Source organism: Aspergillus campestris (assembly GCF_002847485.1).
Source record: "Aspergillus campestris IBT 28561 chromosome Unknown P168scaffold_1, whole genome shotgun sequence".
NCBI lineage: Eukaryota > Fungi > Ascomycota > Eurotiomycetes > Eurotiales > Aspergillaceae > Aspergillus > Aspergillus campestris.
This window is the reverse complement of record NW_020194336.1, coordinates 801,102-827,328: the sequence shown is the minus strand read 5'-3', so window position 1 is coordinate 827,328 and position 26,227 is coordinate 801,102. Positions and strand designations below refer to the sequence as shown.

Here is a 26,227-nt window from a genome sequence, read left to right as displayed (position 1 = left end):
AAAGAGTCGTCACCCAAACCCACCATACCACCCCAAGCACAACCAGAACCCAACGCCTTGCACCACCACAAGAGGTAGCACATCGCAATAACTTAGATATCAACCATACCAACCTAAGTCCGAGCATAAGCCGATTCGGGTCTTATATTCTAGTGCATCAACTGAGACAGCCCAGTCTACACTAGACAATACTGCCAATATCTCGGGCACAAACCAGCAACACCTGAGCATCTTCTACATAGGCGATGTACCCACGTACCTACCGAGGTCGTGGCTCTGTCCGGCGATTGGGAGCAGCGGTAGATAGGTCGGATGCACGGATATACTTAGTACCTCCTTAGCAGCCTTCATGGGATACATTATTGGAAGTATTGAGCAAGCATGTTTCATCGTTCGTGTTCGGTGAGAGGGGATTGGCTGGGCTGATGTGGTATGGAGCTGGTGTCATTTTTTCCTTCCTGTTTTGTTTTATTCTTTTCTTTCAGACATATATGTGTAGTTGATATTGCAGTGATTCAGGCAAGTAAGAAAGTACCCATCTAGATCTCCATCTCGATCTAATATCTATATCCGTACAATAAAGAAAGTCAATTAGAGTAGTTATATCCAGGTTTATATTACAGTACCATCAGCCACCGGCAATCAGCCGAAGACGACCCGTCACCGACAGCTATGCATAACACACATTTTATCACTGGCCATGTTTACGGTGTGGGTGGGGTTATTAAAAAGGCCTGGCCATGCTCGGAGACGAGTGTGTTGGCAGAGAATGAATGACTGGTCATTTTTCCCCCTGTCTTTTTTTCACCCCCTCTAATAACTGATTGGCTTGGTATTTTCCGTCACTGGCTCTGGAGATGCCGACTCCTACCTGTTCAGGAGTTAGGTGTGGTAGTATATTGATGGAAGCAAACAGTGTTGAAGAAACAACGTGGCAGTGGAGAGACATTGCTGGACTTTTGACAATGTCTTAATACGGGGGCGAGTGGCGGAAGAAATAACCGACGAATCATGATTGATTTATGCACACGGTAATTTACGGTGTTAGTTCTACTAGGTATCACCCGTGTACTGTCAAGAAAGGACCTTATATGGTAAATTACACCCCAGACATGGATGTCATTTTGCAATACCCAGACCCGAGTGAGCATCGTATGATTGGAAGGGTTCCAGTTGACCAGAACTCTTTTTTTCTCTGTATCACTTGTTTCCCCCTGTTGAAATGGTGGAAGGGATTGATCCCCCTTCCTTCCCACCTGTCTCTATCCTAATTGACAGCCTTTCATGAAGGTTACTGAATGAATAAAGAAGGAAGAGTGACTGGCGGGTGTCAAAGAACCAAGCCAGCGCTAACAATATCGCTCCCTCTCTGCCACTGGCCCAGCCATTAGGCTGCTTTATTCTTCTGGTCACCTGAGCATGGGCCTAGATCGGCGGCTAACCATCCATCCTATCTGATCGCTGATCGTTGAAGCTACTCCTAACTTTATTTCTTCATATCCATCGTCCTATTTCCTCACTTGATAATCATCTTATCTTACTTACACCCACAATCGAGGGAGATAAATAAAAAGAGAAAGGAAAACCACAAAAAAAAAAAAAAAAAGAAAGAAAGAAAGAAAAGAAAAGAAAAGAAAAGAAAAGAAAAGAAAAGAAAAGAGATCAAAAAGAAGAGGAAAATGACAGCCGAACCCCTGAAAGCCCCCTCAGGCGGCTTCAAAGCCTGGTCCACCAAGAAGAAACTCCTCGTCGCGCTCGGCATCCTCGCCGCGATAATCGCCCTCGCCGTCGGTCTCGGCGTCGGCCTAGGCGTAGGCCTCAACAATGACGACGATGATTCCGACTCTGACTCCTCCGACGACTTCCCACCCGGCCACTCCACGCCCGCCAAATGGCAACCCGCAGTCGGCACAACGTGGCAGATCGAGCTTCTACGCCCACTCAAAGACACATCCGTCGATGCAAGCGTATACGACATTGACCTATTCACGAACCCCAAGTCAACGATAGACGGGCTGCACGACAAAGGCCGCAAGGTCATCTGCTACTTCTCCGCAGGCAGCTACGAGAACTGGCGCCCTGACAAGGGCGACTTCGCGGCTGAGGACCTCGGCGCCGTGATGGACGGGTGGCCGGACGAGAAGTGGGTGAACGTGAGCGGGAAGAGCGTGCGGGACGTCATGTCCAAGCGACTGGATATGGCGGCCGAGAAGGGCTGCGACGGGGTCGACCCGGATAATGTCGACGGGTACGATAACAAAAATGGTGTGGGGTTGACAAAGGCGCAGGCGGCGGACTTTGTCAATTGGTTGGCGGACGAGGCCCACGCGCGCAATATGTCGGTGGGGTTGAAAAATGCGGCCGCTATCATTCCGGCTGTGATTGATAATATGCAGTGGAGTGTCAACGAGCAGTGTGCGCAGTACGAGGAGTGTGATACGTACGCGGCGTTCATCGAGAAGGACAAGCCCGTCTTCCACATCGAGTATCCCAAGGGCGATACGACGAACAATAACGCCCGGGTGTCGCAGACCAAAGTGGACAAGGCGTGTGATTTCCAGGAGTCGGGGAATTTCTCCACTGTCATCAAGAATATGAATCTGGACGATTGGATTCAGCATTGCTAGGTAGGTTTCGCAAATCTGCTTGGATGCTGTTTTGTATACTGTTTCAAGTCTCGAGTGTACGAATTTCGTCTAATATCATTCCATCCTGTATCTTGCCTTCTCACATCCTGTAATCATAGCATCAATAAATCAAGAATAAAGCCACCTCGTAGCTCCACCAAGTCCAACCATGGAACAACCCAAACAACAAAGACCAACACCAACACGAAACAACGCAACCAGCTCACCCCCGGTCTCCCCCGCCGACCGCCGACACGACGCGGACATCGGCGAGTCCGTCCGCCCTAACGGCCCAACAGCAGACCTCCAAGCCGAGTCGGCAACAGACAGCCAGCCTTGGTAGATACATAAGGTAGTATACATGACTAAAATAGTGAAAACCACGACTAAAATAGTGAAAACACTGCAAGTAAGCACAGTGGGGCCCGTTCGGGCCAGATCTATAATAGTGGATATAGATGCTATCCGATCGACTAAGGTTCGGGATATGGGTCTGCTTCATTTGAGGTAGTAGTCGAGGATCCGTTTAATTACCACAATATAAGTTAGGTACTCAACATGTATGCGATATAGCAGAGGTATGTTACAAGACGTAAAAATGGTATTTGCAATCAGATACATACAAAACGAGACAATCCCCGAAGTAAGCCGTACATAAAATACCAACAATGGACTGGTACCTACCTCGATCCTAACCGCCACATCTTGTCGATTACATTCTCCGTGTGGACTGATCCCCGCGAGGATCGAGTCAGTGCGCTCGATTATGCGGGTGTTCCTGATATTTCCATCTTACAGTCAGCCGTCAGAATGAGGCCAGGAACAATTCCTTCCATCCATCATCTATCGAAGCAAAATAGGTACGGAGGGCATGTATTAATTTGGGTACCGTACACTCTGAAGAATGCAGCGCAAGGTAAAAATCATTTTTCTCCCATCCAAGCAGGCAAGAATGAGACATTTCAAATCCGATTTGAAATCTCAGGCGATTGGCGCCTTGGCTGCGTTGTTAGTACTTGCTGGGTTGGTACTTTAGTTGGTTGCTTCCTGCCTGATTCATTTCTGTAAGGCTTTAGGGCTTCTGGGATCACGGATTACGCCTGCTTTACACTTATAACCGGTATTAAATGCCAACAGTGATAACTACTATCGGTAATATAGGTAACCACCATGTACTGATATACAAATAGATCATCCGTCGATCCGGCACACTGCCGATCGTGACACCGCTTAATTAACAGGTCGTCGTTCGTTCGTTCGTTCGTATTTTGCATCTCTAGTGGCGAGCAGGTATGTTAGCACTCACTCACTCACCCACTAAACCAAAGTCGAGCCAGACATCAAACGCACAGAACATGTTGGGCCGAACGGGCAAAACGGAGATAGGATGACCAGTTATCTCCAGTAGGACAAACAGGATCGGACTCAATCCTGAAGCGAGGTTTGCGTCTGTCTGTCCACCCACCCGGTCAAAAGTGACATGTTCCATGGGTGACAGACCGGAGAACTGGTACAAACTACTACCTACCTAGTTACCTATCTGTGACCTACCTACTATGCATAACCCTTGCCCCCCCCCCCCCCCCCCCCCCCCCCACCACGAAACTTCAGTCCCAACTTACTCCGCGGAGAGAGCCCAACACTTGCGTGGAGTCTGGTTGAATTACTCCGATGCTACACATCTGATTAACTTTCTTTCTCTTTTTTTTTTTTTCTCCGATGGATGGTTGTCCTACAATCTTACTATACTTTCTTTCATCCGTAGAATGGAGGGCTAGGTTCTGTTTCCATACCTCGCTTCTATGCCATCTATCTCCCCACCCACTCCGTACACAATACAAGAATAGATAGATAGCTAGATACATATGTAAACATGTATGTACGTACATGCATGTCTTACTCCAACCCCAAAGAAGACAATGTACAAATCAAAACAAAGCCAAAAATATATAATATGCACGTAGTACACCCCCATTGTCCATGTTTTAGATCTCCTCTCCCTCCCCCAATATAGCACGTCAGACAGGGCCCCGGCCTCCTACCACTCTTTTCTCCCCCCTTCATTCCTCATTTCGTATCCGTTATCGGGGCTTACTATATAACGGAAACCTACTTTTATATACGCATATATATAAATATATAAGGCAGGACTGGTTAGGTTTGACATACCCGAGGGGAGGGTTTACATTACATCTGTTGTTGTTTGGGCCGCGGGTGTCCTTCTTTCTTTCCTTCTTTCTTTATTCCTTCCTTCCGTCCTTTGTTTCTACGTTTCTTTTTCTCCTTTCGGACTGGAGGGTAGGTGCCCTTGTTAGGGCTAGCTGGCTGGTTGGCTGCGACTTCTTTTTTTGCCACTGGCTGCTGGCAACGTGGACCAGATCGCATTGGCGGGTGAGTTAGGGCTAGCAGGGAGGTTCGAACGTTACAACGCTATTTGAAAATTACACACAGTCATGTATTTCAGTCACTATAAACTGATCAATCGACTACTACCTATAAAATCTACATCAGATATAGCATCCAAACCAAGACAGCAATGCACCCCACCATCCAATTAAACTCTCTCCCAGGTAAAACACTCATATGAATCATAATTACAAATCATCAGCCCGACCGGAGAAATGCAGCCCTCTCATCTTATCAGAGCTCTCATAGCGCCATCACGCTCACAAACTCACTCCATCTGTCCCCAAAGCTAGCGTAGTAGTCCGTGGATAGGTGCGTGATGAACACCTCGTCTGCAACTCGTCGGACTTGCTTCACTAGCCCTCGCAGCTTGGACCCTTCCACGCTGTCTGGGACCGAGTGGATCACCGCGCACAGCTGGCCGCGCCGGCTGTTCGGGATGGCTTCAAATAGCTTAGCGCCGTGACGCTCCTGGAAAGTGGCATACGATGCCTCGAAAACGACAGTCGAGTCGGCTGACGGCAGGTAGCGAGAGTCGGGGATCACTCCTGGGTTATGGACGACCTGCAGAGGTATTATTAGCACTGATAGCACCCGTATAATGCATGCCATATAGGTAGACGGGGCGATCAAGGAACAAAATGAAGGCGAGAGAAAGGAAAAGAACGGTAACAGATAGCAGGTAGAACCAGAAAATACGTTGACATACAAAGTTGTCTGGACCAAGCCCCGGTGTGGCCTTGACGAAGTCCGTCAGATTTTGCAAGTAAGCCAAGGCCTTGTCGCTGTACTGCTGGGGCGTCTCATCAAAGAATATGCCCCGAACAGCGAGATCAGGGTTGGAGCTTTTTTCCGGCCAAGCTGCGTAGGTCTCAATATCCCTACGCACCAAAGAGGCGTCGCGGGTCGCGTATGTGGTCGCAACGTAGCCCAGCAGGCGCACGTTGCCGTGGGCCGCGAGTTTAGGAACCTCCCGGGTATAATTGCCATCTGGCAGGGCATTGGGACCTGGGCCGCTGCCGGGATTAATCACCACGGTGAAGTTGACTTCGGGGTGAGTCGAAATCCTGTGGCGTTCAGCTGCGTTCGTCTAACGGTGAGGCTTACAGGGGAGACACATGAGTAGATAAAGTAAACGAAGTGAGAACATAGTCAGGAAAGGGGATCTTCTTTGAACAAATGACTCAGACTTACACCTTTTCCAGCGGCGCCCAGGCCTCCGCCGCAGGGTACACATAGAGAGGTACGAAGACGCTGGATTTAGGTCCCATGCTGTTTTTCTTGCGTAAGGTCACCACGACAGCCGGTGGAATGATGACAGCGAGAAGAGCGATGGAGGCAAGGGTAGCCAGAATGATTTTAGACCGTCGGCGCTCTCTCCAGCGCCGGCTCACGTGTTTTTCCGGCTCCATGGCAGACAACGATTCAGCAAGTTACAATGCAGCCCAACTTGCTTGGAACACTTTCCAAACGAACGAAGGCGAGAAAGAAAAGAACAACGTCTAGTATGTTAAATAGGACTAGTCAGATCAGAAGGATCCCCGAGTTTAGTAAACAGGAGTGATGGGCAGAGGGTTTGGGCTTTGAACAAACCTTGTCACAACGCTGGCACTTTGAACCGCTCCATCTGTAAACTATAGTTAGTTAGATCTCTGTGCCTAAAATAGAGCGGGGCTGAAAGAGAGAAGTTGATACAGCCCAGCAGCAAGTCAATGGTCCTCTTTTGTCGCATCGGAACTGCAGGTTGATGTCGTATCTGTCGTGGTTCGGTCGAACAGACCCATTCCCAGCAAGCCCTAACTCCTCTATTCTTACTATTCTCGGTCACTTCCATTTCTCACACCCAAGATATTCTCCATGTGCCTTTCCATCTTACCTTAGGCCAGTGGAGGCGCCTGGAGTTCGCTCGATATTGCCCCATCTTGTTCCATAGGCGGTAAATCTCAATCTGAAATCATCAGGAGCGTCTAGACATATCTGTCTTCCGACAAAAAGGCTAACAGGGTTGGCTTGAATTTTCTCCCCTCGTTTTCGGGTTTATTATTTTTCTACTGATGTTTTTTTTTCGTTTATTCTGTTTTTTTTCCTAATTCCCCCTCGCGTTGGCAGTTCGTGATGTTTCTCATTTCCCTTGCAACCATTCGTTTTTGATGATTGTTTTCTCCTTTTAAATAAGTCAGTCACCAATCACGGTATATTCTCCTGACCTGACTGTTAGATACGGCGGTTACATCGGCGAGCCAGTCAGGGCGCGTGTCTGTCCTCCAGGGGGTATAAGATATGTGAGCTCCTTTCTTCAATATCCAACGAGGGGTCACTCGCTCTCGATTTTCTTCTTCCTTTCCTTTTCCTTGTATTCTGCTGCAATATTCTTTTTTGGCCTGTCAAGCCTTGGACTCGCCCCTCTCTCATATTTCTTTTCTCATTGACCGCAAACCAAACCGGGGAAACTTGTACCTCCGACTATGGAAAGTCCTCGATTGATTGACAGGTATACTCCGGGGGAGCCTTATTCTCCGGTATGTGTGGACACGCCGGCTACGCAATCATCCGTCTTGTTTGATGGAAATCTAGAGGAACTGTTGCGCAACTTTCCTCTGGATCAGTACATTCTGGTCACCGGAGGACTGGGGTTCATTGGAAGTCACACAACATTGGAGCTTTTGAAGGCCAATTACAATGTAGTGGTGATCGACAACCTTAGTAACTCTTTCCGAGAGGTCTTGGACCGCATCTACCTGCTGGCATCCAAGCACCACGAACTGCACGGCACCAAAATGCCCGAGCTGCATCTGCATGCCCATGATTTCCGGGACACTGTCGCGCTTAAGGGCCTGCTGGAGCAATACCAGGTGAAGTCACGGTGGGGGACACCCAAGTCCAAGATATCGGGCGTCGTTCACTTCGCAGCCTATAAAGCCGTCGAGGAGAGTATCCGGAGTCCCTTGAAATACTACGCCAACAACGTGAGCGGTTTAATCGACTTCGCCTCCACGCTGGGCGACTTCGGCGTCAAGACTTTTATTTTCTCCTCGTCTGCTACAGTATACGGTACATTAGCGACATCTGGCCTCCCTCTGAGGGAAGAGCTGTGCGTCCACAAGAAAGAAGCCTTTCATGATGACGACGGCTCTGAGCGTGCCGTCCAGTCAGGCTGCACGGGCATCACCAACCCTTATGGACGCACCAAGTGGATGTGTGAAGCCATTTTGGCTGACCTCGCCGCGTCGGATCCGGAATGGACCATCGTCGCTCTGCGATACTTCAACCCCATCGGTTGTGACGAGTCGGGTCTTCTAGGCGAGGACCCCCGCCAGGTCCCCACGAATCTTCTTCCAGTCGTCGTCAAAGTTATGACCGGCCAGTACAGCGAGCTTCAGATGTTCGGCACCGACTGGGAAACGGCGGATGGGACCGCCGTCCGCGACTTTATTCACGTCACCGACCTGGCTCGAGGCCATATCGCCGCCCTCAGCGCCGCCAACGAGGGTAAACTTGTCGAGAACTTCCGCACCTTCAACCTCGGGACGGGTCGGGGTCATTCGGTAATGGAGGTGGTAGACACTATGGAAAGGGTGTCCTCGAAGCGCATCCCAACGAAGGCTGCCAGCCGCCGTGCGGGGGACGTTGGATCCTGTGTCGCTGTGGCTTCTAGGTCACAGGCGGAGCTCCAGTGGCGGACAGAGAAGACACTGACTGACGCATGTGTCAATCTTTGCAGTTTCTTAGATGTCAGCGGTCTCTCTTCGTGAGAGTTTTGCATTAGATACGTTGGTTATGGATTTTGTGGGTGGCGCCCGGTGGTACTTGAATTTTCCTTTTCTAATTTTCTCTTTCCTTTTGTCTTTTCTTTGCATCCTCAGACACTTCAGTGATCCACTGCACCACAAGTCTCCAGTCTTCTCATAGTTTCTATAATCTGTTACACCATTGACGATATCCCAGTGATTCGTCCTATCCTGTAATCTTTTTAATGTTAATGTATTGTCTCTTGATTGTGGGAGAAGGACTAGGGATTAATACTTGTTCATAGAGATATTTACTCCCGGACCTCAACTTCGACAACTTTCCTACACAGCCTAGAACCAAATAAGTAGAAATTAACGATTAATTTGCCTTCTTTCAAATCTTTTGGAAAGTCTCGAGGTATACGGGAATTTGGAACGGACACATGGGTTGTGTTTATACCTTAAGAAAGGAGAAAAAGCGCGCACCTGTTGTCTAGAAATTCCGGTTGGATGTGTGCATAGCACTTACCATTTACCTGTTTTCTGCACATCATATCCACAAATTCCTTTCCTGGACCCAGAGCCTATTATTCTTTAGCTGTTAATGTTCACCAAGAAAATGAGGCCTCCGTCCACCGGTACATGAGCAACGAAAGAGCCTAGATGGACATTTTCCGATGCAGCCAGAATGGCTGCCTATCATCATGTCAAAGAGTCCCTCGTCGTACCTGGGATAATTGATTATACCTTAACCCAGTACTGGTCTGGCGTACTTGGGGTCATCGTTCCGGGCCGTTGCCAGCCTAATAAGATACGAATAGATCAGAACTTTCCCTGTCACATCACACACCCACTCACTAGTAGTGGCGACAGGATCGCTCGTATGTAGTTAGGTTGAGAGAACGCCGACTCTCGCAGGCCTTTTGTGCAACGTGCTACGACCGATGATCAAGACATGACCACACAGTACTTGGGTTGTTCTCTTCACTTTCACAGACAACCCTCGAGGTGAGTTTTCTAGCTCTAGACAGCGTGCTTTATCATCAAACACTCGCCAAGTAATTGGTAATAGTGAAATAGTATCAGAATGAGTCCAGATATGAAAGAATTCGTGGCCTTGACTCTTATGGATACACTTGGGGTGTTCTTTTTGCGTGTTGTCATAAGGAAGATGGGAGTGAATGGCAGGAGTAGAAATATTCCGAGTTGAATTTACGAAACATTGGTATGGCCTGATCAGACAGCTACGCTTCCACGTACAGCTTCTTTCCTAAAAGGGTAATTCTGGTAGAGCCCCGGCCACCTCGGTCATCGATCCCTCCAAGTTTGACGCTGTTCGAGCTGTTGTCAATCCGAATCCAATTAATTTAAAGATGAATCTCAATGGTACCATTTTACATCATGCTAACTTCACAACCACTTAGTCTTTCCAAATATTAAGACTATCTATCCATATTCATTTCCATATCAAGCTTTGTGTTTTTTTCTCAATATTGGATAGAGACTATGAAGTCCATCGTCTCCTCCAACAGAAAGCTCGGATAACGGGTGGTGTTCAGCGCCTGGCTTCTCCAAGTCTATTTCCATACAACACCTCTCCAAAATCAAAAATCATACAAGGTCTACCTTACACATTTAGATCATGCCATAAAATGACGTATCCTTCTAATGTAAGGCATCAGTGCATGACCAAAAAGCTCCGACAATAAGAAACAAACCCTCCGTAGCGACATCCGCTATTCCCAACCATGACGACATCCAAACACAGATCTCCAGTAGAGTCATATATCCCAGAGCCACAGTAGTACCAAAAACCAACCATCAGCCCACTCACCACGTAAAAACCAACAGCCCACGCACTACACTGCACTGCATCTGCCAGCTGGCACATCACCACATAATACTCATCCATACTATCCAACCAGATATCCTCCGCAAGGCGGGAACCAACATCAAGTCTCAAAACCAACACTCCGCTCCCCTCCCTCCCTTCCCCTCCCCAAGGGACGGCTCGGCTTCGCGCAGATGCACACGCACGGCTCAGATAGTATCACTTTCTATCACCCCTCAAACAAAAATTTACACCCTACCGGATCACGGAGCAGAGCGTAGGAGCCCAAAGCCCAACTGCCCGTTGTCATCCCACCTCATCTGCCTTGCACACAAAACAAGGCAAAAAAGATCTGCACTACAAGATAACCGATGAAAGGATACCCCAGAACACATGAAACACAGCCGAAGTAAAAGGTTGACTGATCTTCATCCATTCCCCACCCAGCACCACCACTACCACCATCTATCAGAATAGGAATTATCCGAGCCCGTCAAGCCGGTAACCAACCGCCCGACAAGGCAACGCACCTACCAAGCTAGCTGGGTCGCCTGCTGTATATTACTGGCCAGTGCTGGTGGGCTTCTAGATTGGGGGTTGCATATGCAGGGATGAAGTGGGCTTATGATAGGGTTTGAGTTTTCTTTGTCACGAATACTGAAGGGAGGGAATGGATGTATGTATGGTGGGGGGAAAAGGCAAGATGTGCTGTCTATGCGAGTCTGAGTTGAAGGTTTTGTCTATGTATATAGTATGCAGTATGCAGTATGTAGGATGTATGTATGATTCATGTGTGTATGTATCTACTGTGCATGGAGAAGAGGCAGATGCAGATACAGATGCAGGATCCTGGTCAAGAACAAGACCAGAGATGATGTGACTATACGGGGTCCGTGTCTTGGGATTGATGCTACCTGTCCGCTGGGTACCAACTACTTCCCTATCGGGTGTCTCTACCCATAGGTGGGTATCGGGGCATGGACTACGAGCACTGACGACAACGCACCACAGCAGTGGGACACACTGAGACAAGAAACGACGCTGACGATGACAAGCGGTGTCAAGAGCCCCGACTCACCGTCGCCGGAAAAGTAAAACATGCTCCAGAATCACACCGAGAAAACAAGGAAGGGGAAAAAAAAGATAAGATAAGAATGGAAAGAGGATCGAAATCTCCGACCCCTTTTCTGATCAACATCCATCCAACCTATCAACACGTTAACCTGCTTTCAACAGATCGTCTGGCGTGGATCCCAATGACGAGGAAGGTAACTATCGACATAGGGCTAGCCGCGGGGAGGAAGGGCTTGGATGCGGGTGGATAATGTTATATAAAAACCACTAGGGCGAGTGTCTGTCAACCCGCGCGAATAAACTCAAAGGTGGAGTCTGACAGGGTTGTGTACGACCGAGTCTACGAGGTCTCCGAGGGTTTACCTCGCAGGGATACTACCTCGTCTGCGGTGCTCGGGCGGTTGTTCACTGTTGTCAGTGGTAGATTCTACCTGCTGCGACGAATCGACTGATGATAGATGATTATGATCTAGTCATCTCATCTGCCTGTTGTACATCAACAGATGTATGTGTCATGTCATGCACGTGAAATGAACCAAATGGAACCGAAAACTGGATAGAATGGCGACAGCGCACTGGCTGGACACTGGACAGAGCTCCTTCCACCCTGCGTGTCGGGTCCAGATTAGCGGTGTAATCAACCCGTCAATGCGAGCGGTACACTCTATCATTGGATAGATTAATTAAGGGGCTCCATAGAGTCGGGTTATTCACCATGAATACTAACCTACTAACCTAGTGGAAGAGGAAGGAGATCCCAGTCTCACCGGACATTCACTCAATGAACGCCCGCTATTTCCCCTCCCCCCTCCCCACCCCCCCCCCGTTTTCTCGTCCAGCAGGAGGGTTGGGGGGGTTTTCCTCTCGTTCCCACTATTTCCCACTTTTTAATCTAATTTGTGGGATTGGTGTTCCTTTGCAAGCGCCGGATTCGTGGTCTATCTTGATTCTTGGCAGACGAATGCCACCTCCGCAGTTGACCTGTCACTTTGGATGAATATCAATGGAGTAAGATATAGGCTTTTTTTGATTAGGGCGGAGGCTAGCGCGTGAGACCGGCCCTTGCGCTAGATAAGTACATGTCGAACCTTTTTCCATTTTCATTTTTTATTTCTTTACATTATTTGGTCTTATTCGGTTTTAATTAACTAATTGATTGTTATTCTTTCCTTTTCGGAAGGATATAATTCTCTCAATGCTTGGCTTTCCGGTGGAAAATGCTTTCTATCATACATATTCAGGGGTTGTCGTTCCTGGGAAGATGGGTTAGGGCTACTACGTCACCTGGTGCTTTTCCGTTCTCCGCTTGAGATGGGAGGAAATAACACCAATAGGAATGATTTGGAATTCAGACTCTGGCGCTTCTCACATCATGTCGAAAAGCAGAAGGCCGGGTATCGCCATTCAGCACTTAAAGTAGAGGATACGCCAAGAAATGAGAAATACACTGATCAGCGGCAGGCAGTGGGGCCAGAAACAGGTAAATCCCCCGGACCCTGATAAGGTTCAGCTACACAGTCCTGTTCAGGCCGAAAGATGGTCCAGCGCAGATGGTTCCCAATGTGGGAAACGGTCTGAACTTGCTGTTGCATTAGCAGGTTACTGGCATTTCATCTTAATGGGGAGAAAGGAAAGAAGGAGATAGATGAAGAGAAAGAGAAAGAAATTAGAAAGAAAAGAAAGAACAAAAGAAAGATGAAGGGTTTGGTCGGACGCTGACAGGGACTTTTCTCCGTCCCGACATTGTGGCACAGATGGCAGCTGCTCTCGTCAGTCTAGGGCTCTAAAAAGCAACAGGCTGGAAACCAAAGAATAAAATAAAATAAAAATAAGACAAATGATAAATGAGTGAAAGAGGAAATAGCACGAACGATACTGGGACTGTCAAACTGCAGGGATCCACCTACTGGACGAGTTGGCGCCGTGGGCGGGGAGAGCGATACCAAATCCACCGGCTTTGCGGTGGGAAGGGATCAGAGTGAACCGCGCCCGATTGAAAATGCAATATCGCTCGCCCTGCAGGAATGCATGCTGGGATGCTTGTGAGTCTAGAGCAGAGATTCTCCACCCCTAAGCAAGTCAAGGGGGAGTTGCATCCATCTCGTCCAGTTGGTGGGATAGCGAGATGCTAGCCACTGTAGCCACTGACTGGTAAGCGCCGCTAGCTGCTAGCCATCATGACGGACCCTTTAGATCGATGATCTATTCCTAGTAATCTCCAGCAAACATTCTCCTCTTCAGCAGGATCTGTCCCTTTTCCCTGTACCTCGAAGATCAGGCTCAGGTTCAGGCTCAGGCTCAGACCTGAGGGGAATGGTGTGCCCGTTCAACGTCATTTGCAACCAGTCACATCAGGGTAATCCGGACGGTCTTCTCCGGAGGTTGGCTGCATAAACGGTTTCTTCTTCTTTTTTTTTTTTTTTTTTCTTGCCTCTATTATTATTATTTTTGTTTCGCTTCTTTGATTTCAAAATTGATTTTTGTTCATTCATCCGCATTGTTGTGAAGGTCCCACAGACGGGGGTCAGCTGTACAGGGGTTGAACACGTCTCGACGCCGTGCAACAAGGGTCAGGAGTCAATCTTATTCGGTGAGATGCAAGTGCTTGTCATCAGCGGGAGCATCCGAGAGCAATATGGGTCTTTCTCTGACCGCGACATGACATGTTGGCCGTGCTGTATGGATGTCCGTCCGTCTGCCTGTCTGCCTGTATGTACGTGTGATTGTGTTCTTTGGATGCATTGAACCAGGTCAATCAGCCTAGCTGAGTGAGAAATCGATCGATCGACCCTAGGATGAAGATCTCCCGATAGTGTTTGCAAGAGGGTCCCTCTCCATCCACTGGTCCCTCCACTGGTCTTTCCATCCACCGGTCCTTCCACCCACCGGTCCCTTCCCTCTTCCCCCTCCCTCCCTCCCTCCTCTCCTGGCGGAGCTATATAAAGTCAGTGTCGGTTGCTCCGTCCGGTAGCAATTAAGCTCAACGGTTTAACGAGACGTGCGCGGAACCATTGAAGCCACAAGGCCATAAAGTTCAACCCGTCCACGATCTTTAATCTCATTTGCGACCATTGCTTGACTCTGTCTTTATTTTATCCTGAGCATCCTCTTTTCCATTAAACCTTTGTCGCATTTGCCCACCATGCCTGTGAGATGTCCTTCCCATACTGTATCCCCCCAAATGGTGCTAACGGAGTTGTTGAACCAGATGCCCGGAGTTCGTTGTCCCACCTGTCAAGGGGAGGGGAAGGAGATCTGGGTGATCCCAGGGAAGGACTGCCACGTCTGTGGCACCGCATGCACATGATTTTCCACCGTACGTACCTCTATCAAAGAAGGCTCTTCTTGTCTGAGTGTCGCGCTGACTTGACATTTTCTCCGACAGAGGAATGCGCCTCGCAATTTACCATGCGACAATTGGGCCTCCGACTCCTCATTGAGATAGATTAACACACCGCCATCCCAAACCGATGACAGTGACATCCGGTCGCGATCTCTATGTCTCCAAACTTATATGCAATGAGGGGAGGAATTACACGGTGCAATTGAGGCGTTGGGGGTGGCTTATTCCGAGCCTGACACTGACAAGCTGGGCTGTGTTGGGATCGACATGACGAGGGAGACGGAAATGGCAAATGGCGACAAGAATTGTACGATATCAACGGCAGAAAGAAGAAAGGAAATCAATTAAGAAATAAAATTGGTCAGTGCTTTCATTGAGTTGCTTTGATTTGATTTTGCTTTTGTTTTTAAGGAAGGGGTGTGTGCGTTGCACGGACATTAGTGATTTTAGTGGAGTGGGCGATTATTTTGTTGGTGCCAGCCTCGTATCCATGCGGGTGTTCGCAGGCAACTCGACTATATCATAGATATTATATGTCCTCGTTACAGTTTATTTATATGATAGATCGAAAGAATCACCTAATCAGTCACTCAACATAAAACATCAGTATACCTGTTAGCAATATATCGCTGAACCAGCACCTCAACCCCGAGGAAAACTAAACAACGCTAGTATGCAGCATGCAATAGACGATGCCAGAGCAATGACAGTGCTAAACACTACTAAGTAATCTAAAACAAAGCACATCTCACAACTCGCCCCCTCCCCAATTCGCCAATCTAATCTAACACCACTGCAGCAGATGCAGGTCATCATCATGTGACTCCATCCCTGTATGCCCCAACGACGTCATCGATACCCCCACACGTTTCCCCCTCACCGTCCTCCTTCCCCATTACCCACCTTGACAGACGTCATCTATCTAGACTAGTGGAAGTAACTCCCATTCTCATGCTCCATTCCATCCGTCGATCAAAGAACACGCCAGCACGCTTACGACACGCATCCACCAGACGAGTAGAGGGTCGAGAGAGGATGGCAGCAGAAACGTATCCGATCGGCACGCGCGGCGAGTGCGAGCGTCTTGTGCGGGACTGGGGGTTCAGGAATGTGTTTACGTGGTCGGATGGAAGGTGTGTTTCCTATTTATATATATATAAGAGTAATTGATTTCCTGATATAATTTGTGGTTGACTGCAGTAACGCCCACTACCCCCCACACAGACACGGTGGGCTCACGACCCATCTTATTATCCGGGGGAGCATGACTGTCACGTATCCCGAGGATAATGCCTCGCTGCATGGCGGGGAGGTAAAGAAGGAGACGCATGGTGTTGGGGCTAGGGTGGATGTGCCGGCGGGTAAGTTGCATGAGGTGTGGATGGGGGATGGTGGGTGTGAGTATGTTATTGGGGAGTAGTTACTTTGTGCTTCAATGATGAGATGATTTATTTTGGGATACGCTTAATGTTCATAGGGAATGGAATGGCACTACTGGCTCTGGCTGTGTTGCTCGTCTTACTAGTAGTTGGTTATATTGTTTATTGTATGTATATAGTAGTACTTGACCCAAGCCGGCTGGGTCTGGTGCTAGCTCTTTTTCTACGGCTAGTGGATGAATCGGAAGTCGAGTCTGAGGTGATGTTAGTTGATATGTTCCTAGGTAAGGTCAGTGTAGATCCGACATACCGTTTATTTCCTTTATCCTTGTTCGCAGCCAAATAAGCCTCTCGCTCGGCGCTGGTCATCGGATCCCAGATGGCAGCTTTTTGTCTAGATGGACTGTTAGCTTGATGAGCAGCCAATAGGTTTTATGAGAACATACTTGTTACGCCAGGCATAATAATACTTGCACACAACAAACAAGAGCAGACTGTACACGGTAATTGCGATTAGGATCTTGTTGCCAGTCCGGTAGTAAGGCTTGTCATTTTCGCGATAGATCTGTAACCACGGAGTCAGCAAGCGCCATACCATGCATAAAACGTCAACACTCACATTATTGGCAATAATATTAGACGCCTGGACCGTCATATTATACAGCGCGGTGGCGACCGTTCTCGTTCGCACAGAGCCTGCATTTCTGGACGTCAGGGCCACCACCACGGCGTGGATATACGGGGCGCCAATCAGCAGGACGTTGATGATCCAGCGAGCCCACGGGCTGGCATCATCTGGCAAAACCACCAGAGCGATCAGCAGCACCAAGCACCACACTTCAGATACGATACCCAGAAGGAAGCGCTGCTGGAAGCGCTCTGACACCCACGTCCAGAAGAGCAAGTTGATAATAAAGATGACGTAGCTCGGGATGGTCAGGAGGTTTGTTTCAAAGGTGGAAAACCCGAGCGCCTTCAGATTCAGCGTGATGTAGCTCGTCGCGGGCGTGTTGGGGATCATCCAGGTCAGGCCCAGCAGGTAGATGAGCCACATGTCGTAGTCGCAAAGGGCATTCCAGAGCATCTTGGGCGATACGGCTTGCCGGTTGTGCATTCCTCCTTTGCTGGGGTCGTCGCGGATGACTCGGTTTACGAGGATCTTCTCTTCGTGTTCGTTGAACCAGCCGTTCTTGCCGCGGAAACCGCCCTTGGTTTGAGTCGGGGACGCGGGCATCCAGAATGCCGCGATAATGGCGATGACGCCCGTTATGAGACCCTCGTAAGCGAACAGGTATCGCCATCCACCTTTCCCGTCGTCGTCACGGATGTGTAGAAAACCAAACGCGAGAAAAGCGCCGATAATGGCCGTTCCTTGGTATGATACCCAGAAATAGCTGAGCCGGATGGGAAGTTCCTTTGACTTGTACCAGAAGGAGAGAAAAAGGATTGTATCCGGGATACTGCTAGTGGTCAGCCCCAACCACACCAACGGCATCAGAAAGTTCCGAATAACTTACAATCCACCCTCGAAGAGGCCCAGAAGCGCGCGGCATGTGAAATAGCCCGCCTTATTTTTCAGGAATGCCTGCATCGCCGCGATCAAACTCCAGCAAAACATTTGGATAGGGATCCACCGGTCCGGGCCGATCCATTTGGAGATAAGCTGAGACGGCAACTCGGCAAACAGGAACACCACGAAGAAAATGGTCTGGCCAGTGTTGTAGTCGTTGGTATCCATGCCCAAGTCTCCCAGCATATTGTCGGACATGGCCTGGACGACATTTCCTCGGTCCAGCTGGAGTGCGAAGAAAGTGATACAGGCAAATGTGCAAACCCGGAGGTCAATCTGACATCAGGTTAACCGTCGATCAGTCGGGCCAGACCGGCCGATACATTTGAATGAGCACGTACCTTTTGGATCAGACGCTTCTCCTCCTCTGGGGTCCAGTCAAAATGGGGGTCCCACCGGTGAATCCCCTCGTATGTTGGGATAGGCTTATAAAATCGAGGATCTTCTGTCATGTCAAAAGCGCATTCTTCTACACTCTTGATCTGCCCCTCTGCTGCGTCGACAGACGACGACGACCCAGACTGTATCTTTGCGTCGTCATCTTGTTTGACGGGCGCAACATGGGTCGCTGGCCCTTTGCCATCTTCGGAGCTCATCGTGTCAGGATGATGGAAAATGTATTGAACAAGGATGGGGAGCTTGCATCATATTTCTAGGAATCTTCCGGGCACTCCCCAGTTATAAGGCTACTACTCCGTATGTCCCTGCGCCATGTGCGCCTATCTCAGGATAAGAAAAATACCATCACGCAATTCCCAAGGCAACTTAGTGCCAGGCAGTAAGGGGTGCGCTCCAGCCCGCACGCTTTGCAGACGCCAAATACCGAGAGCCAATGAATCCAACAGATGAGATCGTTGGATAACCATGTTTCGGGCGCTTGGAAAAAAGTATCGATAGCTGAGCACGCGCTATGTGTGGATCTGCGGACAGCATCCGGGAATGTAACTCTTCCACGAGATCACATACTGGATAGTATGGGAAGTATGACCGTCAATCGAGGCATAAGATACCAATAGCGGAGATATCGTCATCATCTGGTTCAAACACGACACCGGGCCGACAAAAGTCCACGCGGAACTCTCGCAACTGAAGGGTATCACGCAAGTTCGACGATGGTGACGCTATAAAAAACGAGTCAAGAGAGCGGAGGTCAGCCGGGGTCTGCCTTAGGCTCCGTTAGCGGTTACTTAGAATAAATCGAGCTCCCTCCTCGACCTGCCAATCACACCTTCCTTGTCTCTAACATCCGTCCCATTTCACCATCGCTTTGGCTTATGGTATAATTCACCATCATTGTCACAGCATGAACTCTGGAGGTTCATCCTATCATGTATCGTATCGCTTTCCAGAACGGATCCTTGACGTTAACCTTGCACGCGGGCAGATAATGACAGGGTGTGCGGTGACAGGAACACGGCATGCCCCTGCTACGGCATCTGGGAAACCAAACGTCAAGATATACCTGGATTTTTCAAAGCTTGGACGCTCATATTCGATCAAGATAAAACCGGCCTTCTTTTGGTTCCCACCTGGAAACCCCTTGGTATGCGCTTGCTTAATGGCGCGAATGGGAGACACTATCACGCCATCCTTGGCCCACCCGACACGATGTATTCCCCCTCATCTGGAAACAGGTTGACGGAGTGAAACACGGCCCAGGAATCACGCCTGCTATGTTGGTCTGCTTAGTACGAACAGGAGCGGCATAACGCAGAAGATCGCTGCAGCCGTTGAATATAGTGCTCTCGTCGGATGCAGGCTAGAACCGTCGGAATTGTCCCTGCTGCAAATCAGCACTCCAATATGTCTATATGACCACATACATGATGTATAGCACGCCATACGCCAAACGGCGGGTATCTCATTTAATTACCGGGGCTATAGTGACGCCAGCGTCTACTGATTCGTGAAACACGTTCTATTCACACCAACCCCGCGGCGGCCTGAGGCGCCCCTCCACTCCAATACAGGAATGCGCATGATTATCAACGCATACCCCGCGGTTATTGCGCAATCTAGAACGGATAATCGGAAAGAAGTTCGGATTTCTGGGGGTATATCTGGGGGAGTGGTCCCAGTCTGGACTTCCGCACCTGAATCGAGAGGGCTAAATTGTCTATTGGGAACAATCGGGAATACTGACACATTATGGCTCCTTCTTTGACTGAGACTACGACGGACTTGTTGCGCACTGCGCCCATCGCGACTCTCAAGACCGATGGCGGTTTTAATAAGGAGAACGTCATCGGCTACGGGGACGCCTACAAGCACGAAAACGAAATTCAGGGCACGGCGAAGCAGCCTCCTGCTAAATATCCCCACTACCTTCCTGTATGGGACAATGAGACAGAAAGGTATGGTAGACAGGCAGCTGAACGGTAACTGATCACTGCTGACACGGCTGCAGATACCCACCGCTTGAACCCTTCGAGCACTATGACCATGGAAAGGACGCCGATCCAAGCTTTCCAGACCTCTTACCCAAAGACAAAGCCGTCGTTGACGAGCTAAGCCCGTCGATTGGCAGCGAGGTACATGGTGTCCAGCTGAGCCAACTTACCAAGGAAGGCAAAGACCAGCTGGCGCTCTATGTTGCCCAGAGGAAGGTTGTCGGTATGTCAACACCGATCCAATTTGCCCAGTATCCCATCGCTGGCCAGAACCCCACAACTTCCCTTCTTCCTACAGACACATCACCACTAACGTATTGCAGCCTTCCGCGACCAGGACTTTGCGTCCATCCCTATCGACAAGGCTCTAGAATTCGGTCGCTACTTTGGCCCACAACATATTCATCAAACGTCTGGTGCCCCCAAGGGCTTTCCGGAAATCCACCTGGTGCACCGAGGCGCCGACGACCAAACTGGACAAAAACTGCTGTCAGCACGCACCAACTCGATCACCTGGCACTCCGATGTTACTTTTGAAAGGCAGCCGCCAGGCACAACCTTCCTATATCTACTGGACGGCCCGACCACCGGCGGTGACACGCTCTTCGCCAACACGGCCAAAGCCTACCGTCGGCTGTCGCCCGAATTCCGGAAGAGGCTGCACGGCCTGCGTGCGGTGCATTCGGGTTTCGAACAGGCCAATAACAGTCTGAACAATGGCGGCATCTCCCGTCGTGATCCCATCACCACTGAGCATCCGATTGTGCGAACTCACCCTGTAACTGGCGAGAAAGCGATCTACGTCAACCCGCAGTGTGAGTACTCCTGCTACCTTCTTTCAACAACGTCTAATTGCTAAACCCGCGATAGTCACCCGATACATCGTCGGCTACAAGAAGGAGGAATCCGATTTCCTCCTGAAGTTCCTCTACGACCATATTGCTCTGTCGCAAGATCTGCAAACCCGCATCCGCTGGAGACCCAACACCGTCGTTGTCTGGGACGTGAGTTTTCCTTATCTTGGATTGAAAAATCAGGATCTAACTCGTATAGAACCGAGTGGCGGCCCACAGCGCCCTCTTCGACTGGGAAGATGGCCAAAGACGCCATCTGGGACGGGTCACGCCCCAGGCGGAAGCTCCGTATGAGACGCCCTTTGAGGGTGAATAAGTCACGTTGATGATATTACAGTTGTAACGGTTTTACGATGATGTGGGAATGTGTCAATTTATGCTTAATTTGGAACCCGAAACTCAAATGAACAAAAAGAAAATCATGTTGACAACATATTGACCACATAACCATGTCATCCAGCCGTAGTGTCGATGATACAAAAACTTCATCAGTAAAACACCATCAAATAGCCATTCAGATCCGATCGTGAAGTCACCCAAGAAGGTGTGATAAAAGGCGTGGTTGCGAAAGATAATAACATAAAGTCAAGAAAGTAAGCAAACATGGGGATTTAACAAAACAAATTGTCTCTCTTTCTCGCTCACCCGACCATCAAATAACACCCCTCTGCTCAAGAAAGCGCAACTCCCTGCGCAGAATCTTAACCAGAAACAGCAACCACACTAGCCACAGAATGAACACGGCGACGACGTGTATGAACAGTCCCTTGAGCGGCATGTCCTTCAAGATTTCCAGGGTTGATACTGGTTCTACATTGTGGGGAGTAGACGATGCCGAGAGTGGCTTGTTGTGGAGAAGTTCGTCGTCTTCTTCATAGATGCTGGAGGAGGAAACATCTTCCAGGTGTTCCCAGGTGATTTCGTTGTCGGAGTCGGTTGGGCCTGAGTATTCAGACGTGGGAGTTGAGGCGCCTTCAAAGTGTGCCCAGGTGATTTCGTTGTTGGGGGTGATGGGATATGAGCTTGGGGGGGTGGAAGGCGAGGGGGCGTCTTCCAGGTGTTCCCAGGTGATCTTGTTGTCGGGGTCGATTAGTCCTGAGCCTCGGGAGATGGGGGTTGAGACGTCTTCCAGGTGTTCCCAAGTGACTGTGTTGTCGGGGTCCGTTGAACCTAAGCCTTGACGAATGGGAGTTGAGGCGTCTTCCAGGTGCTCCCAGGTGACTGTGTTGTCGGAATCAGTTGGGCCCGATCCTTGAGGGATGGGAGTTGAGATGGCCATTTCGTTGTCTTTGTCTTTCTTTTGATGAAGTTCGAGGAGTGGGTAGCTATCTGTGTAGTGTTAAATGTAGAGTTAGTTTTAGTCTGATGTATAGCATGATGTTGTTAGTGACTCGACTGAGTACATACTGGTTTGTTATGATGGAAGCCGATGAGAGCAGTAGTTGTGAAGATGCACGAAGTCGATTGAGATGGATGGAGTTGATCAAGATGGATTTCTCGGATAGGGAGTCAAGAAGGCTCGAGAAGCAAAGTGACAAAGCTAATAAGGAATTCTAAACCCCGAAAGCTTGTCCACAATGCAGCGAAATCATCGAGTGAATGACAGCATTTCATACTTCATCGCAGATCACGAGACGTCCTTATTTGTAGATGTCCCGAACAGGGAAAGCGTACTTGATGAACTATAGACTGTATCACCAGTCTGCACTCAATATCACTTATGTTACTTTGCCCGGTCATACCGGTTCAAGATCCCCACCTGCCACTCGCGAAAGATCCGCCCTGATCCTGGGAGCATGCTGTTACTGCCGAGCAGCGCTTTGGTCATGGCTAAGAACACGCCTGAGGGTAGTCGCAGTTCCTCCAGGGACAGCGACGAGATCTTGCCGTGCGCGGGATGCAGTACTGCGTCGACGTCATCAACAGACTGGAAGAAGACTTTCATACCCTGCCGTGCAGCTATACTGTGGTTGGGGCTGGAGTTGGAATAGCGCAGGTCGGGGTTGAAGACCCAAAGCTGGTAGGTTTTCTTTGTCAGAAGACTGTCGATTAAGCTACACAAAAGGAAGGTGTACATACCAAAAGCCCATCCTTCTGTCCACAGTGGACGACGAACCGACGAGCACTTTCCCGTTCGATCAGCTCCAGGAGCTGGGCAGCGACTACCGTTTCCACGGATTGGGTCTCCCAGACCATGCCGTTTGGGTTGTCTGGGTCTCGTTTGCTGGCTGATATGTTTGTTTTGAAGAGTCTCCATCCTTGAGAGACTGTGTCTTCGACGCCGATCAGCGCGCTGCAGTTTTCGCATACGATTGTCTCGGGCTCTGGTTTAGAATCCCCGTCGGTTTTCTCCAGTTCGGCCTAGAAGGTCGTCTATCAGCATTTGCATACAGATACAACGAGGTTTATGAAACATTGATGAAAACTTTAGGGAAAACGCATGATCATGCCATTTGCAATCAATCTACACACTATTTTCAATGGTGGAGTTGTACTACAGATGCGATCTGCTGCTCAGTATGTACCTCGCTAAATCACGTCGACCCCATCGCTCTGGGAATTCGAATCAACGATGAAAAACGCAAGGCGAAGTCTCGACCCCAAGCGCGAGGGCTGGAAGTCGAACATGATAGCAACGGGAAGGCGAGAGCGAAATCCATCTGCGAAACAGAGGATAACTGCACCCGACTGTCCCGCCACGCACATGAACAGCTTCCTTCATGCCCACCGCGCCGTCAGATCGAGACCCAGTAGTTATAGGGCAATTGTATCGAAGGCAGATTCATGGTCCAGAAAGGCCTCCTTCTTGTTGCCCACTGTTACACAACGGGATAGGATAGAGTAGAGTTTTGAAAGCACTGGGAATAAGAGAAACAAGGGAAGAAAAACATAGTGAGACGTTACCTTTCTCAGTCCTCTACAATCCGCCTGCGCGACCAAAAACGTCGCCACGTCCACTAGGACCGTACCCTCCGACGCAAAAACCTGATTCGCCGCGCCATATCCTTTAACATCGGTCTGCTTCTCCGCATCATTAGTATCCCGGTCCGAAGGATGCGTGTCTGGTTTATGGCAGTGCCAGAAATCCATCATCTCCGCCCAGTTCCCACTAGGCAGATCCTTCCACACCCAGCCGGCCAAGTCACGTCCCTTCTCAACCTCACTAGGAGACAGAGACAGAGACGGCTCTAGAAAGACACTGGGGCACCCACGACACCGCACTCTCGTCCGCGGGCCCATATCTCTCGCCGTCCACGGCACGAACCCATCCAGACATTCGACCTGCGACGGTCTAGACAGCCCATCATCCTCGCTCTCGACCTGCATCCGGAACGAGTACTCCCGCATCCCATGCTCAACCCGCCCGTTGTTCGGCGCGTCTGTCCCGGCCGCTAGCACGCGTCGCGACGCCTCGACGACGCGGGCGGGAAGCTTCAGCGTGTCTGTTACATCGTCCGATGTCCCCGGGACAGAAACGGAGACGGTGACAGCTTTGCGGGAGGATGATAGCGAGATCTGGGGGTGGGCTTGTTCTGCGGGGATGCTGGCCGGAATGGAGACGTAGAGGGTGATGTGTCGGATGTTGGGGAGGAGCTCAGCATGGAGGTAGAAGGGAATAGCATTGTACCCGGTTGACGACATGTTAGGATATTTCTTGAGGTTAGTACGGCATTAAATATCTCTTGGTGCCATCAACACTATCACTACTGGCGGAGCTGGTGTGGAACAAACATGACACGAGAATATCTGGAGCTGCGCACAAACACTGCAAACTCGGCACCTTAGCACACCTACACGTGATATTGATATATTAATGCCTCAGGCAATAACTTTATCAGATCGATCTATTCAACTACACTATATTCACATTCACAATTACACGCAGATATAGTAGACTACCAAAATTAAATATAGTATGCAAATATAGGTTGAAACCATCACAGACCTACGCCGCCAACCCCTCCACAACCCGCACCGCAGCCCTCAAATAGAGTCCGTCAGCATCCCCCCAAGTCCCCGCCGCCTCCTTGAGCGCAAGGACACTCTGCGCGGAGAGCGCGTCTACACGGGGGCCCTGCACACATTGCGCAGAAACCCACCCCCAGTTGCGACCGTCCAGGTCATGCTCCTCCTCTTGCGGTTGGGCTCGGCTCGACAGAGGCGGACGCCCCTGCGCGACGTAGACCCGCAGCGTGAGCAGCCACCACTGGCGGAGGAGGGGCTCGTGGAAGCGGCCCGGGATGAGGGGAATGAGGACGCGGACTGCGTGGGCGGCGGCGAGGATGTTGAGAAGGGATGGGGTGTCGGGCGATGATGGGCTCGGGCCAGACGCAGCGAGAGAAGCGGCTACCTCGAGCGCTTCGCGGAGCTGAGCGTCTGCGTTTTGGGGATCGAGAGTCCAAGCGTAGTAGTGATATAGGAGGATAGATTCTGCGTCCTCGTCGTTTGTGGGGGTGAGGGAGGAGAAGCGCTTGTCTTTGTGGGCGGTGGTGAGGATCTCTTGGAAGGAGGTCGAGTGGTAGGTTGTTTGTTGGGAATGGGGGTGTTTTGGGGTCGGTGGGTTGGTGTCGTGTGTTGTGGACATTGTTGCCGCTGCTAGGGCGAGAGTCTCCATGGCTACTTCCCTGCTGGAGAGGATGAATGCCGTGGAGAGGTGGAGGGCTGTGTGGCCGACTGGAGAGTTGTCAGCATCATATCGCTCTTGCTATGGCTTGTGAAGGACCCATGTGGTAGAGACATACGCCCTGAGCATAACGCATTGAAAAGCGGCACCTGCCCTGTGAATAAGTAGTCCGAGACAAGCTTTCTCCAATCATAGGCGTAATTAACGACGAGCTGGTCCTCGAAGAAATCAAGGAACGCGCGTTGGTATCTACCAGGCATTAGTCAATCGGACATACAAATAGGACACTCCAGTCAAAAAGCACAATACATACTCTCTCCTCCCTAAAAAGTCCCTCCAATCATACGTGCTGATCTCCGCCGGGGAATCAACCCATGGCTCAAGGGCCTTCGACTCCGCTT

At 49.8% G+C, this 26,227-nt stretch overlaps 9 protein-coding genes across 9 annotated transcripts; 4 read left to right on the top strand and 5 right to left on the bottom strand.

Annotated features, from left to right (window-relative positions):
- The first annotated feature begins 1,227 nt into the window (after positions 1 to 1,227).
- P168DRAFT_262014 (endo alpha-1,4 polygalactosaminidase) lies at positions 1,228 to 2,938 on the top strand. Its single transcript, XM_024834723.1, has one exon. It carries the CDS (start codon positions 1,680 to 1,682, stop codon positions 2,625 to 2,627), a length of 948 nt encoding a protein of 315 aa, XP_024696565.1. The 5' UTR covers positions 1,228 to 1,679; the 3' UTR covers positions 2,628 to 2,938.
- A 2,338-nt stretch (positions 2,939 to 5,276) lies between these two features.
- Positions 5,277 to 6,445, bottom strand: P168DRAFT_314100 (spherulation-specific family 4 protein; the record flags this gene model as incomplete). Its single annotated transcript, XM_024839745.1, has 3 exons — positions 5,277 to 5,597; positions 5,743 to 6,100; positions 6,228 to 6,445. 3 exons carry the CDS (start codon positions 6,443 to 6,445, stop codon positions 5,277 to 5,279), a joined length of 897 nt encoding a protein of 298 aa, XP_024696564.1.
- A 1,053-nt stretch (positions 6,446 to 7,498) lies between these two features.
- P168DRAFT_314099 (NAD-dependent epimerase/dehydratase family protein) lies at positions 7,499 to 8,785 on the top strand (the record flags this gene model as incomplete). The annotated part of the gene is made up of 1 exon (XM_024839744.1): positions 7,499 to 8,785. One exon carries the CDS (start codon positions 7,499 to 7,501, stop codon positions 8,783 to 8,785), a length of 1,287 nt encoding a protein of 428 aa, XP_024696563.1.
- Positions 8,786 to 15,875: 7,090 nt separating this feature from the next.
- On the top strand, positions 15,876 to 16,490 carry P168DRAFT_5337 (uncharacterized protein). The gene is made up of 2 exons (XM_024841992.1): positions 15,876 to 16,142; positions 16,210 to 16,490. The coding sequence occupies exons 1-2, from the start codon at positions 15,961 to 15,963 to the stop codon at positions 16,427 to 16,429; spliced, it is 402 nt and encodes a 133-aa protein (XP_024696562.1). The 5' UTR covers positions 15,876 to 15,960; the 3' UTR covers positions 16,430 to 16,490.
- A 127-nt stretch (positions 16,491 to 16,617) lies between these two features.
- On the bottom strand, positions 16,618 to 18,479 carry P168DRAFT_246152 (putative transporter; the record flags this gene model as incomplete). Its single annotated transcript, XM_024834034.1, has 6 exons — positions 18,300 to 18,479; positions 17,906 to 18,234; positions 17,008 to 17,848; positions 16,835 to 16,953; positions 16,699 to 16,782; positions 16,618 to 16,642 (listed from the first exon to the last, which is right to left on the bottom strand). The coding sequence occupies exons 1-6, from the start codon at positions 18,408 to 18,410 to the stop codon at positions 16,618 to 16,620; spliced, it is 1,509 nt and encodes a 502-aa protein (XP_024696561.1). The 5' UTR covers positions 18,411 to 18,479.
- Positions 18,480 to 20,106: 1,627 nt separating this feature from the next.
- On the top strand, positions 20,107 to 21,518 carry P168DRAFT_229644 (TauD/TfdA dioxygenase family protein; the record flags this gene model as incomplete). The annotated part of the gene is made up of 5 exons (XM_024833195.1): positions 20,107 to 20,312; positions 20,366 to 20,571; positions 20,672 to 21,163; positions 21,219 to 21,352; positions 21,402 to 21,518. 5 exons carry the CDS (start codon positions 20,107 to 20,109, stop codon positions 21,516 to 21,518), a joined length of 1,155 nt encoding a protein of 384 aa, XP_024696560.1.
- Positions 21,519 to 21,691: 173 nt separating this feature from the next.
- P168DRAFT_5279 (uncharacterized protein) lies at positions 21,692 to 22,742 on the bottom strand. The gene is made up of 2 exons (XM_024841986.1): positions 22,610 to 22,742; positions 21,692 to 22,531 (listed from the first exon to the last, which is right to left on the bottom strand). Exon 2 carries the CDS (start codon positions 22,479 to 22,481, stop codon positions 21,855 to 21,857), a length of 627 nt encoding a protein of 208 aa, XP_024696559.1. The 5' UTR covers positions 22,482 to 22,531; positions 22,610 to 22,742; the 3' UTR covers positions 21,692 to 21,854.
- A 183-nt stretch (positions 22,743 to 22,925) lies between these two features.
- Positions 22,926 to 24,844, bottom strand: P168DRAFT_314095 (HECT-type E3 ubiquitin transferase; the record flags this gene model as incomplete). Its single annotated transcript, XM_024839743.1, has 3 exons — positions 22,926 to 23,219; positions 23,282 to 23,563; positions 24,107 to 24,844. 3 exons carry the CDS (start codon positions 24,842 to 24,844, stop codon positions 22,926 to 22,928), a joined length of 1,314 nt encoding a protein of 437 aa, XP_024696558.1.
- A 160-nt stretch (positions 24,845 to 25,004) lies between these two features.
- Positions 25,005 to 25,874, bottom strand: P168DRAFT_286129 (uncharacterized protein). Its single transcript, XM_024836283.1, has one exon. It carries the CDS (start codon positions 25,785 to 25,787, stop codon positions 25,149 to 25,151), a length of 639 nt encoding a protein of 212 aa, XP_024696557.1. The 5' UTR covers positions 25,788 to 25,874; the 3' UTR covers positions 25,005 to 25,148.
- Between the last annotated feature and the right edge of the window lie 353 nt (positions 25,875 to 26,227).

What these genes read in the sequence shown, in the direction of transcription:
- P168DRAFT_262014 (XM_024834723.1), top strand. Translation starts at nt 1,680, where the DNA reads ATGACAGCCGAACCCCTGAAAGCCCCCTCAGGCGGCTTCAAAGCCTGG.
- P168DRAFT_5337 (XM_024841992.1), top strand. Translation starts at nt 15,961, where the DNA reads ATGCTCCATTCCATCCGTCGATCAAAGAACACGCCAGCACGCTTACGA. An exon ending in TTTACGTGGTCGGATGGAAG is followed by an intron (nt 16,143 to 16,209) that starts GTGTGTTTCCTA and finishes GGTTGACTGCAG; the next exon opens with TAACGCCCACTACCCCCCAC.
- P168DRAFT_5279 (XM_024841986.1), bottom strand. Translation starts at nt 22,481, where the DNA reads ATGGCCATCTCAACTCCCATCCCTCAAGGATCGGGCCCAACTGATTCC.
- P168DRAFT_286129 (XM_024836283.1), bottom strand. Translation starts at nt 25,787, where the DNA reads ATGTCCACAACACACGACACCAACCCACCGACCCCAAAACACCCCCAT.